At 46.6% G+C, this 16,731-nt stretch overlaps 1 protein-coding gene across 8 annotated transcripts in view; it reads left to right on the forward strand.

Moving 5' to 3' along the window:
- tsga10 (testis specific, 10) overlaps positions 1-16,731 on the forward strand; it is a 261,516-nt gene that overhangs the window by 79,802 nt on the left and 164,983 nt on the right. For 4 of the 8 annotated variants that reach the window (XM_072477170.1, XM_072477174.1, XM_072477171.1 and 1 more), the window contains 3 exons: positions 6,148-6,213; positions 6,580-6,712; positions 13,921-14,144. In XM_072477170.1, coding sequence (XP_072333271.1) covers positions 6,148-6,213; positions 6,580-6,712; positions 13,921-14,144 — 423 coding nt within the window. Of the gene's footprint in view, positions 1-6,044; positions 6,104-6,147; positions 6,214-6,579; positions 6,713-13,920; positions 14,145-16,731 lie in introns of those variants that run through there. The other 4 variants (XM_072477173.1, XM_072477176.1, XM_072477172.1 and 1 more) reach the window with 4 other exon arrangements.

Below are 16,731 nucleotides of genomic sequence, written 5' to 3' on the forward strand. Positions count from 1 at the left end.
GTCCCAGCGTCAGAGCCGATCACGGATCTGAGACCCCATGCGCCGCCCCCGCGCTAAGCGTGATTTTGGCGCGGAGGGTCGGAGAATCCCGGCCATGGCGTTTCAGTGAAATTGTTTGACTCTGTTAATTAACGCCAGAATGCGTTGTTGAGAAACACCTGGAACGGGATTCTCCGCCGCCGTGATTCTCCGTTTTGCCGGTGCCCGGGGGTTTCCCGACGGCGTGGGGCTGCCCCACAATGGGAAACCCCATTGACCGGCTGGCGTAACGGAGAATTCCGCCGGTGGGTCAGGGTAGAAATTTGGCGCAGTGGAGAATCCAGCCCATGGACTCTGTGTTTTAGCCGCATTTGGCGTTTATTGTGCTTAAGTGGTGGGTTTGATCCATAGTTTGCCTGTTAATTGATAATGTACCTCATATTAATGCTGAACATTAGTGTATAAGATATAAAGACTGTAAGATAAGTATTTTTGTTCAACATATGTGGAATCCTGTGGCTTTATTCACCTGAGCAAGTGTCTTGAATCGCAAATTTTGGGTGCGATTCAACGGAAAAATGTCAAAGTCTGGTTTTGGTCGCATGCGACGGGGTGTTTCCAATGGCCACAGTGGCGAGATTGCAGCTTGCATTCAACAGCATTTTGTGCCAGAGATGAGCCCCCACGAAATTCTTGACATTACTGACTGCCTCGCTGTCTGACTTGCCTGACTCGCGCCTCAGCTGTTCACCGCTAATGAGGGAATCTGCTTTTAAACGCTCCATCACCACTCACTCCCAGTCAACACACAAGCGTGGCAGCATGCAGACCTGCCCCCCACCCCATCCACTGGCTGATGCCTCGCACCCTCCCCACATCCGATCTTTATGTTTGTTTCTCAGAAACTCCTGAGACCCATCAGCACAACCGCTTTATGTTCAGGTGTGGTGCCCACACATGGATCCTGCTGTAGACACCCCCCAGCCCACCAGGCGTGCGGCCTACAATGGCACCTCTTTGTCTCCGCAGGAAAAGATAACCCAGCACTCCACATGTTGAACACCACTTGGAGGAAGTACAGAGGGTGGCAAGGGTGCAGAATATGGTCTGGGTGGGGGATTTCAATGTCCATCACCAAGAGTGGCTCAGTAGTACCACCACAGACTGAGCTGACCGCGCCCTAAAGGACATAACTCCTAGACTGGGACTGTAGCAGGTGGTGAGGGAACCAACAAGAGGGAAAAACATACTTGATCTCATCCTCACCAATTTGCCTGCTGCAGATGCATCTGTCCATGACAGTATCGGTAGAAGTGACCACTACACAGTCCCTGTGGAGACAAAGTCCCATCTTCACATTGAATATATCCTCCATCGTGTTGTGTGGCACTACCATCGAACAGATCTAGCAACTCAAGACTGGGCATTCATAAGGCGCTGTCGGCCATCAGCAGTAGCAGAAATGTATTCAACCACAATCTGTAACCTCATGGCCAGGCATATCCCCCACTACCATTACCACCAAGCCAAGGGAATCAACCTTCGATCAATGTAGAGTGCATGCCAAGAGCAACATCAGGCATACTGAAAAATGGGGTGTCGACCTGGTGAAGCTACAACACAGGACTACCTGTGTACCAAACACCATAAACAGCAAGCAATAAACAGAGCTAAGCGATTCCACAATGAACGCATCAGATCCAAGCTCTGTAGTCCTGCCATATGCAGCCGTGAATGGTGGTGGACAATTAAACAACTCACTGTAGGAGGAGGAGGCTCCACAAATATCCCCATCCTCCATGATGGAGGAGCCCTGCACATATGTGCACAAGACAATGCTGAGGTATTCGCAACAATCTTCAGGCAGAAGTGCCGAGTGGGTGATCCATCTCGGTCTCCTCTGGAGATCCCCAGCATCACAGATGTAAGTTTTCAACCAATACGATTCACCCCATGTGATATCAAGAAACGGCTGAAGGCCCTGGATACTGCAAAGGCTATGGCCCCTGACAATACCCCGGCAATAGTACTGAAGTCTTGTGCTCCAAAATTTGCCGCGCCCTAGCCAAGCTGTTCCAGTACAGCTACAACACTGACATCTACCTGACAAAGTGGAAAATTGCCCAGGTGCGTCCTGTACACAAGAAACAGGACAAATCCAACCCAGCCCTATCAGTCTACTCCCCATCAGCAAAGTGATGGAAGGAATCATCAACAGTGCTATCAAGCAGCACTTACTCGGCAATAACCTGCTCACGGACGCTCAGTTTGGGTTTTGCCAGGGTCACTCAGCTTCCACAAACATTCAAACCCTCCACCACTGACAAACAGCGGCAGCCGTGTGTACCATCTACAAGATGCACTGCAGTAACTCACCAAGGTTCCTCAAACAACATCTTCCAAACCCTCGACCACTACTACACCTCAAGGACTGCAGCGGTTCAAGAAGGCAACTCACCACCACCTTCTGAAGGGCAACTAGGGATGAGCAATAAATGCTGGCTTAACCAGCGATGCCCACATACTGTAAATGAATTTATTTTTTAAAACCTGCAGGAGAAGATAGCCCATAATAAATGGGAAAGGGCCAAGATGGTGGCTGGAGTCCCTGAAATTCAAGTCCCCACCTTCGATGAAGAATGGGCCCTGGAAATCGCGGGATTGCCCGAGGGAAGAGCAGTCATGGACAGGGAGGTTAGCCTGGGCAAGAGAGGTTAGGATCCACTGCCTCTTCACCCAGATGACCTGTATCAAGTGAGTAGTCCATGTGAGACAAAATGATCCCACTTACTGATCGCATGTCCATGCACAGGATCTCAATGTGATGAAGCTGAGTGATTGGGAATCATTCCCCTCCTTCCACCATCACCCAAGAGACCATCATAGAGAAGAGCTCCGATGAGGCCTCACAGCTATCACCAGAACCTTCCATCACACCTCGGTGGGCAACATTAGTGGACAGGCTTCTGGAACACAAACTGGTGAGCACCATGCAGTTGCTGATGTACATTAGGTGGAGGAGGCAGAAACATCCAAGGGAGGCAGAAGTTAGATGTCTGCTGGATCCCAAGACACAAATGGGTCCCAGCCTGATGCCAAGCCTCAGGTCAAGGTTCTTCCAGAACTGATGCCGATGATAGGACACAGCCGTGAGATCAGGAAAAATTGGCAGTGGCATTCCAGCAACTGCAAGGCTGCTTGGAGGAGTCCCAAAGGCTGGAGGCATAGGAGATGGTGCCAACAGTGCTAGGGTGGCGACTGCAGTGGAAAACCTGGAGCAGGAAGTCTGTGCTTTGGCGGTGAACAAGGCATGACTCAGTCTGTGATGACCATAGCTGAGGTCCTCTCCATCTTGTCCCAATTACTTTGGGACATGTCCCAGACGCAGATGAACATTGCTGAGGCACTGCAGAACGTGGCCAATCACTGAGGACCATCACTGAGGGCGTCGATACCATGGTGCAGACTATAGGAAGCCTCCAGGACTGGCAGCGCCAGGTGACTCAGGCCTCTGGAGCTCACTCCATTCACTCCTCCCATGTAGTGCCCCCCCCCCCACTCCCCCCTTGGCCCTATAGGCACTGTCAGAGAGGAGGAAGCGCTGGAACCCTGCCACCAAGGAGCAGTCATCAGTTCTTCCGAATCCCCCCTCCTGACACCGCATCTCGCCGGCAGGGGGTAGAACTGGGTGGCACGGCGACACAGTAGGTTGGCTTCCAGAAGACATCCGCCAAGGGCATCTAAAGGCCACAGGGCTCGGAAAACACCATTCTGCTTCCACCTCTGATGTTCATCCTGGGGACACAGCTAGATGTAGCATTAGACCACGGAAGATCAAGATGAGCACTGGTGAGGTCACTATCTGTCACTAGGGGGAATAGAAATCTGTCACCATAAAATGTTCATTATTAAACCATGTCACATCTGATGCATGTAAAACCTCTGTCATGTTAATCTTCACAACGAGCCTGCCCGCAATCCCACCCCCGACACAGTGATCAAAGTTCTAAAGCCCCCGATGCAGACCCCTTTCAGAGGATGGGTGTGAACAGAAAGTGCTGTCAGCAGAAAGACAGGAGTCAGACCTCTGCAGAAACTGAGGAGCACCAGAGCTTTCCTCCCAACGAATAATCATCACTGGTGACTACATGCGACTGAACCTACCCCAACGTCACTCAGTTCTCTCACCTTCAGTCTCCTTGGAGTTCCAAAGCTTTCTCTGATCATAGATTGAATGACCAAAGGTGGAGAGGAGGGCGGATGCAAGATGTTATCTGTGGTTAGTCATCTTTTGTGTGTGTTCTGGTTGTTAAGAATAATGAAAAGAGGAAGCATACTCTATTTTCAATGAGATGTAATTAAACCAGCTGACAGCATGATGCACAATCAATTGCACAAAGACTTGAGTTGGATACAACTGAGGCTTTATTGCTCTAAGACGTGTGGCCTCCCACAGCAGCTGGCGAAATGGCTGCAGCATGGAGGACACACACATTTATACTCTGCCTACTGAGCGGAGCCAGCAGGCAGGGACTACCAACATACCTGTAGTACAGGTCCTACCATACATCACCTAATAGAGGTGCAACAGTGGTTTACCACACAGCATTCACACCATAATGGGGCTGATGACAAGTGCATGAGCAAGCAATTGCATATCACATTGAATTTTTTAGTAGGTGCCTGTAGTCAGTTGTGAACGGAGTTGTATTTATAGGTCGAGATTGAGGTGCAACATTAGCTTTCTGGATATTAGTGGTGAGTTCTTGAAGCCCTTCAACACAAAGGGAAGGTGGCAAAAATATTTTCTACAAGCTCCGATGATTATTAAACTTCAGAATACTGGTGGCACCTTCTACCAGTACCAACTTCTTTAATTGTGCCTGTGGTCTGTGAAGTTCAACCATCTCCCTTATGTTCCAAAACGTTCTTCCCTTCTCAAAGGAATTTATTTTGTGCATCAATTTGTAAACTTTAGAAAATTTTGGATTTCTGTGGCCTGCACTGGATTTCAGACCTGGTCCTGATACTCAGAGCAAAACATTTTTTGTTGTTATTTAGTTCCTTAAATATGCTGAAGGCATTTAAATCCTTATGACATCATGCAATTTGCCACCAAGGTGGTGAATTCCCAATCCGAGATGGGAATATTTCTGAGGACTCATTTGGAATACTTAAATTAAGTTGATCCCTGAAAATGTGTTGGGATTACGTTCTGCTCAAAACACTTGTGGCAATGCCGCTGTAAAGGAAAATCTGGGCTTGTATCTTTTCACCTTGTTGGTTTCTCTTGCCTTGGTCAATTGTTTTTTGATTTGGCACGTCATTTTATACTGCAAAGGATGTTCTCTGTAGTAAAGTTGAAAAGCTTTCTGCTTCTACAAGGTACCGGACAATATGGTAATGAAGTAGTTTTTTTTTTTCAAAGTCCGGTCAGCCATGATCTTTAGTGAAGGGCGGAGCAGGCTTGAGTGGCTAAGTGGCCTACTCCTTGCTCCTAGTTGAGGCGTTCAGTGTTGCAATGTAGGAAATATGGCAGCCAATTTATACACAGCAAGATCCCACTAATAACAATGTTATAATGACCAGATAATCTATTTTTGCACTGTTGGTTTGAGAATTGAGGATAAATCCATGGCTTTTCTTTCAACTGATACGTAACTTCGCATCTGAAAGACAGCACCTCCAATGATGCAGCACTCTCTCAAGTAAACTTGAGTGTCTGTTTAGATTTTTGTGCTCAAGCCCTTGATGAGGAGTTTGAACCCACCACCTCAGGGACCAGGTGGCATATCATAAATTTATTTGTGTAGTATCAAAGTATTTCCAAGAAGGGACTTTTAAGTTAATTGATTAATTTATTTCTTATATAATCACTACAAATACCCATGTTGGAGCTCTGCACCAAGTTCATTTTTATATGGCTGTGCATGCCTTAAATGGTAATGAAAGGTTACATAATTATATGTTTACCTCATAATGCAGGTGGCATGCATCATAAGTGACTGTTGTATATATTTCATGGTATGTAACCTTTGATATGCGTAACTTGCATTACGATGCAGGCATCGCTTACTTGAAATACATGGAACAAATGTGATCATTTTACAGTCAATTTTCGATGGTACTGTATTGTTGAAGTATAATAATTGAATATCTTTATATTAGATTGAAATTGAAAAGCAAGAGAGGGACATTGTTGTGTTGGAGCAAGCCATCGTAAGACTCAGATCAGTAAGTGGTGCTATATAATTTTGAAGGCTCAAAACTGACTTAGTGTGATTGGTATTATTTTAATAAGCGACATTATACTAGAGTCTAACTAAGCTTGCTCAGGGTTTTATTCAGACTAGATTTCTACTAGCTTGACTTGGATTCTTGTACAAAAAAAGTTGATTTTCAAGGATTCTATGTTATATCAGACAAGAAGAATAGTGCCAAGTTTTCATGCTATTGAAGCAGGTTGCAAGTTTGCATCCAATTTGGCTTGAGTTTAGTCTGTTGGAATTGGACTAGGGTTCGAAACATTTATTTTAAAAATAATGTGCATATTTTATTCCAATCACCTCCTCTTAAAAGTTGCTTCTTCCCCATCTCCAGGATACAGCAAAATCGAAACAGCAACTTGATGAAATTAGAGCAGAATTACAGGCGAAGACTGGAGGGGGCAATGGGGAGATAATTAACTTTGAGAAGCACCAACAATATAAAGCTGAGAAGCTCCTTGATACAGGTTGGCTGTTATTCGGAAAGACTGATTTAATGTAAAAATTTTTACAACTTATAGGTAGCAAAGATATTTGTGTATTGAAGTGTTAAATCACGTTGTTACTCCACATATGGAGATTCTACTTGGCTTAATCAGTATATCCTGAAATAATATGGAGGTGTACAGGCCAAGAATTTGGGTTCTAATGCTTGAATTAGCTACTTTCAGCCATATGATGAAGGATGGGGGACCTACCATGCCGGAGAAAGTTAGTCCAGGCTAACATTCTTGAAATCCAGTACCTCGTGCTGGAAAATATGTGCAGGTTGTCATCAGATGACAGCATAATCAGACTTTTGAGTCTTCATAGTCAGACTTTTGAGTCTTCATAGTCAGGTAGCTTGCCTTACTTACTGCCCAGGGACATTGATCCATTGAGCAAGGATTGCTGGTGCCCTTGGTTCCATGCAGATTAGTTTTTTCAGGAGTGAAGGGTAAATAGAGCTATAAATAAAAGTTCATTTTTTAAATCACACAATGTATGATCAAATGATGGGTCTGTGTGAGAGGAAAGTGTTTAATTCTGCTAATAAAGTGTTTGCAATATTCCAGTGATTAACTTAATTTTTAATCTTCGACAGGGCTGTATTCCAAAACTAGCAATACCATCTCAGATTTTTGATGGATTTTCAAGCTTTATTACCCCATATGGAATCTTTCTTAACTTTTAATTTAAAGTAGCAAGTTTGTACAATGTTAATGCACCACGGTGCTAGGTGCCATGGGCGGGGGCTGCCAGGCTAGCTGGAAGAGCTAGTTTACAGAAGCACCGTGGTGGTGGTGTTGGTGGTGATGGTTTGGGGGGGGGGGGGGGGGGGGGGGGCGGGAGGGGTGAGAAGTGGTTAGAGAGTTGATGGGGATTGGGACTGTTTTGTGGGGGGAGGGGGGACTGCCGACAAGGGAGCGGCTTTTGAAATATTGTATGAGGGGGGTCGATGATGGTGGACATCCGAGGGCAGGCCTGATGGGGTGCGGGTCACAGGCCAGAGGCTGGCTAGGGAGGGGCTATGGTTGATTGGGGGGCGGGGCGTGGGCGATGGTTGATCGGGGCGGGAGAGAGGAGAGTCCCCCGACCAGGCTGATCACATGGAATGTGAGAGGGTTGAATGGGCTGGTCAAGAGGGCCCGCGTGTTCGCGCATCTGAGGAGCTTAAAGGCGGATGTGGCATTCTTGCAGGAAACACACCTGAAGATTGGGGATCAAACTAGGCTCAGGAAAGGGTGGGTAGGGCAGGTCATTCATTCAGGATTGGATTTGAAGACGAGTGGGGTGGCGGTCTTGAAAAATAAGTGGGTAGCTTTTGAATTGGGAAACATAATGGCAGACTCCGGGGGCGGGTTAGCTATGGTGAGTGGGAAATTGGAGGGGATGCCGTTGGTGAATGTTTATGCCCCCAAACTGGGACGATGTAGAGTTTATGAGGCGGGTGCCAGCAGGGAAGATCCAGGACCTGGAGGTAGTGAGGGAATTGAGAGGATTCATGGAGTGCATGGGGGGAGTGGACCAGTGGAGGTTTGGCCGAGGGTGAAGGAATTTTCATTTTTCTCCCATGTGCATAGGGTGTACTCTCGGATCGACTATTTTGTGTTGGACAGGACGTTGTTGGCGGGGGTGACCCCCCCCCCCGGGGTGGGGCGGGGAAGCATTTGTCATATAACATCAGGCGGCTGTTAAATATTATAATGATGACCCCTGAAGATGAAGTGTGGATGCGGAGAAGGCCTTCGACCGGGTGGTGTGGGACTATTTGTGGGAGGTGCTGGGGTGGTTTGGAATTTGGCTGGCGGGTCGGGTGCAATAGGTGAAGGTGACGGTTCCCCTGAGGTTCTTATTTGTTTTCCAAAATCTCCCAAAGGCCTTTTTTAAGACGGTGAAAGCACTGATTTTGGGGTTTGTTTGGGTGTTTAAAGCCCCGCGGGTGAAGAAGGTGCTGCTGGAGCAGGGGAGGTGGAGGGGTAAGCTCTTCCAAATTTAATGAATTTCTATTGGGCGGCGAATATAGCCATGGTTAGGAGGTGGGTAGTAGGGGAGGGGCTGGTATGGGAGCAGATGGAGGCAGCCTCTTGTAAAGGCTCGCGTTTGGAGCACTGTTGATGGCGCCTTTACCGTCCTCGCCGCCCAGGTACCCCACAAGCCCAGTAGCGGTGGCGGCCCTGAGGGTGTGGGGACAGTGGCGGCAGCATCTGGGCACCGATCTGTGGGAATCATAGGTTTGCTCCGGGGGTGCTGGTCGGGAGATTTTGGGGGTGGCGACGGGAGGGGATTGAGCGGTTTGGGGATCTATTTGCGAGGGGCTGCTTTTCGAGCTTGGAGGAGTTGGAGGAATTTGAGTTGCCCGCCAGGAATTTGTTCGGTATTTACAGGTAAGGGATTTTGTCAGGAAGCAGGTACCGTCTTTTCCCCATCTGTCGCCCCAGGGGCTACAGGACAAGGTGGTGTCAAAAACAGGAGTAGGTAAGGGTAAAGTGTTGGAAATGTATAAGGATTTGCTGGATTGGGAGGGAGGCCCGATAGGGGTAGTGAAGCATAAGTGGGAGGAAGAGTTGGGGAGGGAGGTGGAGGCTGGAGTGCGGGAGAAGGCTTTGAGGAGGATGAACGCATCCTCGTCGTGTGCTAGGCCTAACCTTATTCAGTTCAAAGTAGTCCACAGGGCACATATGACGGTGGCCAGGATGAGCAGGTTTTTTGAAGGGGTGGAGGATAGGTGTGGGCGGTGTGCGAGTGGCCCCGTGAATCATGTCCACATGTTTTGGGCCTGTCCGAAGCTTGGGGGATTTTGGCAGGGTTCACCGATGTTATGTCGGAGGTCTTGAAGGTGAAGGTGGTCCCAGTCCAGAAGTGGCGGTCTTTGGAGTGTCAGAAGACCCGGAAGTTCAGGGGCCGAGAGAGGCCGATATTTTGGCCTTTGCCTCCCTTGTAGCCTGGAGTCGGATCTTATTGGAATGTCGGGACACGGGGCTGCCGAAAGCGGGGGTTTGGGTAAGTGACCTGGCAGAGTTCCTCAGGCTGGAGAAGATAAAGTTCGCCTTGAGAGGGTCTGTGGAGGGGTTTGCCCGGATATGGCAGTTGTTCATCAACTTCTTTGAAAGCAGTTAAGATGTCAGCAGTGGAGGTTTTGGGATGAGGGGTGAAATGGAGGCTGGCACTTTGTGTGTAGATCTTTTGGAGCTGTGTACTCCCAACATTTTGTGTTTTAATTAAGATTTTCCCATTCGAAAGTAATAGTAAAATTGGACAGTGTCAACGTGGATTTATAAAAGGGAAATCATGCTTGAACAATTGAAGAGATCTACCATGCAGAATTAGTGAAGTCTTGCGACACTAAAACTCAGTAGAAATTTGAGTTAAATTTCTCAGATGCAAACAAGAATCTTTATTGCCTCTATTTGATTACAATTAGGAGAAACTTACATCTATTCTCCATAAAGTCCGGCTAGCAAACGGACTTAAAGCGAAGTATCTTGTACACAATTTAACTTTCAAAATAATACAGAAATGGTTTCTTGCTTATGGCAAAACAGCTTGCATTTACTTCAAGAGTTAGAGTGGAAAAGTGAAAATATGAAAAATAGAGATAGCGAATAGTTAGATCAAAGTATAGGATGATCCCGGAATAGAGATGACCATCATGTTTAAGGGAAATCTTATCAGTCTTGAGCCATCTATCTACACCTCTATGTCGTCCTAATTGGTTTGGGTTAGAATAAAATACATTTGATTCGATGGTTAACTGTCAATCCTTAATGTGCAACGTAAGTTCTGACTGTTTCATGTTTGAATATTTGTGCATGTTATGGAATGCGATTCTGTGCTTTTATCATGACTGGTTTCTACTGGTTTTCTGCTCTGACTTTGCTTTTATCCACATTCTGGACAATGGTGCCTTCATATTGCTGTGGTGCTTACTTGGCCTTGATCTGATTACTGGTACAGCTCATTTCTTAATGTCAAACTGTCTTTGAAACTATGTTTATTAGAACAATAGCTTTTTCATCTTGCTTAGTGAAAATGTTGTTTTTACCTCCACTTAGTTTTATGCACGTGTCAGGCTTTTTGTCTCGGTTGAAGCGATGTATTTGTTATGAGTGCTGAAATCCTCATTTTAAAATGGGTATTAAAACTGGGTCTTAATATTTACACTAAATAGCCTTCTGTTACCTATCAGATCGATCAGGAAATAGTCGAGGAAATTACAAAGATGATAGATATGGGAAAGGCGGTAGATGTTGTATACATGGACTTCAGTAAAACCTTTGACAAGGTACCTCATGGTAGACTAGTACAAAAGGTGAAGTCACATGGGATCAGAGGAGAGCTGGCAAGTTGGATACAGAACTGACTTGGGCACAGAAGACAGAGGGTGGCAGTAGAAGGGTGCTTTTCTGAATGGAATGCTGTGACTAGCGGCGTTCCACAGGGATCAGTTCTGGGGCCTTTGTCGTTCGTGGTGTATATAAATGATTTGGAAGAAAATGTAACTGATCTGATTAGTAAGTTTGCAGATGACACAAAAATTGGTGGAGTTGCAGATAGTGAAGAGGATTGTCAGAGGATTACAGCGGGATATAAACTGGTTGGAGTCTTGGGCAGAGAAATGGCAGATGGAGTTTAATTCGGACAAGTGTGAGGTAATGCACTTTGGAAGGCCCAATGCATGTAGGAATTACACAATAAGTGGTAGAACTCTTGCGAGCACTGACAGGCCGAGAGATCTGGGCGTGAATGTCCACGTTCACTGAAAGTGGCAACGCATGTGGATAAGGTAGTCAAGAAGGCATTCGGCATGCTGGCTGTCATTGGTTGGGGCATTGAATATAAAAATTGGCAAGTCATGTTGCAGCTGTACAGGACCTTAGTTAGGCCTCATTTGGAATATTGTGTACAATTCTGGTCGTCACACTATCACAAGGATGTGGATGCTTTGGAGAGGGTACAGAAGCCATTTACTAGGATGTTGCTTGGTATGAAGGGCATTAGCTATGAGGAGAGGTTAATTAAGCTCGGTCTGTTCTCACTGGAACAACAGAGGCTGAGAGGCGACCTGATAGAGGTCTACAAGATTATGAGTGGCATGGACAGAGTGGATAGCCAGATGCTCTTTCCTAGAGTAGGAGAGTCAAGTACTAGGGGACATAGGTTTAAAGTGCATGGGGAAAAGTTTAGAACAGATGTGCGAGGCAAGTTCTTTTACACAGAGGGTGGTAATTATATGAAACGCACTGCCTGGGGAGGTGATGGGAGCAGGTACGAAAGCGGCATTTGAGTGGCATCGAGACAAATATAAGAATAAGATAGGAATGGAAGGATACGGACTCCGTAAGTGCATATGGTTTTACTTGAGGCAGGTATCATGGTTGGCGCAGGCTTGGAGGGCCGAAGGGCCTGTTCCTGAGCTGTATTGATCTCTGTAGGAATAAACAGGTCATTCTCAGGATCTCTAACTGATACTGATCAGTGCTAGGGCCAAAGCTGTTCACAGTCTATATAAATGATTTAGAATTGGGAACCAATTGTAATATTTCCAGACTTACTGATGATACAAACAAAGTTTGTAAGTTGTGAGGAGGGTCCATGTAGACTTGTACAGGTTGAATTAATGGGAAAGAAAGTGGCAGATGAATATAATGTGAATAAGTTAGAATTATCCACTTTTTGGTAGAAAAAAAACCAGAAGACAGGGTAGCTCTTAAATGTTGAGAGATTGGTGAGTGTTGGACCTGGGTGTTCATGAGTCACTAAAAGCTAGCATTTAGATCCAACAATCAATAAGGAAGGCAAATAATATGTTGGCCTTCATCACAAGGGGGTTTGAGTACAGAGGTAAAGATGTCTTGCTGCAATTGTACAAAACCTTCGTGCAAATGTACAGTTTTGGTCTCCTTTATCAAAGGTAGGATATAATTCCCATAGAGGGGGGGTGCAAAGAGGTTCACCAGACTGATCCCGAGGATGGCTGAGTTGCCTTATGAGGAGCGATTGGGGAAACTGGGTCTGTATTCCCTAGAGTTTCGAAGACTGAGGTGAGCTCATTGAAGCTTGCAAACTTTTCACAGGGTGTGACAGGGTCAATGTAGATAGTATGTTTCCCCTGGCTGGTGAGTTTAGAACAAGGAGACATAATCTCACAATAACAGATAGGATATTTAAGACTGGGTTGAGGAGGAATTTCTTCACATGGAGGGTGGGGAACCTTTGGGTCATATACCCCAAAGGCTGTGGAAACATAATCATTGTTGCTTCACAGCGCCAGGGTCCCAGGTTCGATTCCCGCTGAGGTCACTGTGTGGAGTCTGCACGTTCTCCCTGAGTCTGCGTGGGTTTCCTCCGGGTGCTCCAGTTTCCTCTCACAAGTCCCCTGGGCCGCCAAAATTTCCCGGGACGCCAGTCCGCCGCCCTCCCGCGATTCTCCCAAGCGGCGGGAACGGCCCGGTCGAGTTCCGCGGGCCACAGGCCGGAGAATCGCCGGAGACACCCAAAATGGCGATTCTCCGGCACCCCCGCTATTCTCAGGCCCGGATGGGCCGAGCGGCCAGGCCACAATGACAGGTTCCCCCCCCGGCGCCGTCCACACCTGGTCGCTGCCATCAGGAACAGCGCGCGAACGCTGGGGGGGCAGCCTGCGGGGGGGGGCGAGGGGGGATCCTGCACCGGGGGGTACCTCAAATGTGGGGTGGCCCGCGATCGGTGCCCACCAATCGTCGGGCCGTCCTCTCTGAAGGAGGACCTCCTTCCTTCCGCGGCCCCGCAAGATCTGTCCACCAACTTCTTGCAGGGCGGACTTAGAGAGGACGGCAACCACGCATGCGTGGATGATACCAGTCATGCGGCGCGGCCGCGTCGTCTATGCGGCGCCGTCTTTACGCGGGTGACAAGGACTGGCGCGTGTAGATGACGCGGCCCCGATCCTAGCCCTTTGTCAGGGCCTGAATCGGTCAGGATCGGGGCTGTTTTGCGCCGTCGTGAACCTCGACGGCGTTCACGATGGCGCGGCCACTTCGGCGCGGGAGTGGAGAATCCCGCCCCATGTGTCTCACTGAATTCTTTTTTTTTAAAAAAAGCTGCATTTACCAAATTAGAGAATAATGAATTTAGCAGTCTGCAATACAAGATAGTTTATGTGACAAACTAATATCACTGTTCTCATTCCATCTTTCTGTTTGCTCCATTTCAGGTCTTGAATTGGTTCCAGGATCAGAAAAAAAAGAAATTCAACTACGCTCGTATGAGAAAAATAAACCTCCTTTTCTTTTAGATACATTTGTGAAGACTATAGCACAAGAAAGAGATTTCTACAAAGCTGAGGTAGAATACTTATTAAAGATGTTGAGAAACAAGTCTTCAAGCCAATGCAATTCATCCCGAGGACGTAGTCCACTGCGCTCATCTCCTGTGAAGGTACTTCATATGAAATATAATAATTGCATTGAGATTGTTTCCTTAAAGGTATATTATAAAGATAGAGAGAGAGAGAGGGGCATGCAGAGACAAGACTATGCCTGACTGAGATGTAGACAGATTGTGTAGAAGGGAATTTGGTTCAAGTGGTAGGTTCTGGTAAACTTTTCTTAAGTTCAAATTTAGATTAAGAGTTATATTGTTACAATGTTAGTTTAATAGCCGAGTTAAAACTGCCTGAAGTTTCAGTTATCTGTAAATCAGCTGGCAGTGGTTGCCCTCAAAAGGTGATGTGTATACAGTGTATAGTTGTGAATTTGGTTCAGGTGGGAATTCCGTGCAGAGGGGCAAAGAGATGCTCCTTTTTCTACTTTTTTTCAGCCTCCAGTAAGTGGTGAGTTCCTTCCTTGTCTTCAAGCTAGGTGAATGCAACTTTATATTACTTTACCTGTGCAAATGATTAACTCATTGACAAATTAAGTAAATAAGGTTTGACTGAAATGGCAGGCTTGGTGGTGTGCACAAAGATGGAGAGTGACATAGCTGATTCCGAGACTAGATCCTGAATCTAAATAAAGGAAACTGCAATGGTATGAGACATGAGTTGGTATTTGCAAATCTCTGGAATGCATTGCAATCCCAGATAACCTTATCTGCAGAAAATATCTGCAACAGAGGCAACTTCGACTCCAAATTGCTGAGCTGGAGTCTGAATTGCGGACATTGTGGGCATCAGCAATAAGGAGAGTCGCCTGGATACTTTGTTCAAGAGCTAGTCACTCCCCTTAAGTTAGGCAGAAGTTGGTCAATGGTCAGGGACAAGAGGGTGTGACTGTGAGTCAGGAATGTAAGGGGAACCAGCATGTAGTATTAGAGGAGCCTCAGCTGCTGACTTCATCCAACAGGTACGAGAGATGCTTGCTACCTATGTGGATGAAAAGGACTGCAAGGTGGATGAAAGGGCTGACCACAGTACTATGGTAAAGGGTAACTTTAATCTGTATATCGATTGGGCAAGTCAAACTAGTAACAATACCATAGAGGAGGAATTCATGAAGTGTATACGGGATGGTTTTCTGGACCAATACGTTGAGGAATGAGAGGAAGGCTATCATAGACTGGCTACTGTGTAATGAGAAAGGAATAATTGGCAATCTAGTTGTGTAAGGCCTCTTGGAGCCTGAAGTCATCGAGGGAGCGGACACCAGTACATAAGAGGCTAAGATGCTGGAAACGTTGATGGGGGAGGGGGCCTTCGACAGGCCCCTGGAACTTGACCAAGCGCACAGGGCACCAATGCAGAAGCTGCAGGCAAACAAGCAGGTTCGGGGCTTTGTGGAGGGGCGGGTGCGTCCTTTCCTGGGTTGCCGCCCTTGGGGTTGCAGAATGAGGTGCTGTTGGGGGTGGGGTGGTCAGGGGGCAGGTGTCCAGGAGGAGGGGAAGAGCAGGGGGCATGCGGGTGTTGATTATTTATTATGTTGTACCAGTGTGTTCCTGCTCTCATTTGTGTGTTTATATAAATGCCTTGATAAAAATATGTTTGAAAAAGTGGCCTTAAAAATAGTGGATGTATTGGTGGTCATCTTCCAAGATTGTATGGTCTCTATGATTGGAGGGTAGCTAATGTAACCCCTCTATTTAAAAAGGGAGGCAAAGAGAAAACTGAATTATCGACCTGTAAGCCTGACATTGGTAGTGGGGACTATGCGAGAGTCCACTATAAAAGATTTAATAGCAGAGCACTTGGAAACAGTGGCAGGATCGGACAGAATAAGCATGGATTTACGAAAGGGCAATCATACTTAACTAATCTACTGGAATTCTTTGAGGTTGTAACTAGTAGAGTAGAGTTCATGCGGGGGAACCACTGGATGTGGTTTATTTGTCTTGCTGAAGGCTTTCAACAAAATCCCACATGTAAGATTAGCGTGTAAAATTAAAGCCCGTAAGATTGGGGGTAGTGTATCGGGATGGATAGAAAACTGGTTGGTAGACAGGAGACTGAGTACGAATAAACGGGTCTATTTCAAATGGCAGGCCATAACTAGTGGGGTACTGTAGAGTAGGATCCCCAAGGACCCCCAGCTATTCACAATGTATATTAATGATTTAGATAAGAACTAAATATAGTATATCCAAATCCAATGGTGGTGAGGTGGTAATAGAGTGGGAAAGGGCGCTAATGATATTAAAATCCATGGCAATAGGGTTTCTGACCTTTCATGGCAGGAACCCATTACATCATTGACGATGACGTGGAGACGCTGGCGTTGGACTGGGGTGGGCACAGTAAGAAGTCTTAAAACACCAGGTTAAAGTCCAACAGGTTTGTCTCGAATCACTAGCTTTCCGAGTTCAGCTCCTTCATCAGGTGAATTATCATTGACGAAGGACGGGGACAATCAGAACGGGACTCTCATTGGATTCTCTGCCACTGCCACCATTCCCGTCTGCCGAAAATGAGGGCAGAAAATCACCAACCCCTTGCGTCTGTCTCGAAGGAGATACAAAAAAACTCCCTGAAATATTGGGGTGCCATTATGAAATAGAAGATCTGAAAGAAATTAGTATGAGGAAAAAAAGTAGT

The sequence above is a fragment of the Scyliorhinus torazame genome, chromosome 15, assembly GCF_047496885.1.
Source record: "Scyliorhinus torazame isolate Kashiwa2021f chromosome 15, sScyTor2.1, whole genome shotgun sequence".
NCBI lineage: Eukaryota > Metazoa > Chordata > Chondrichthyes > Carcharhiniformes > Scyliorhinidae > Scyliorhinus > Scyliorhinus torazame.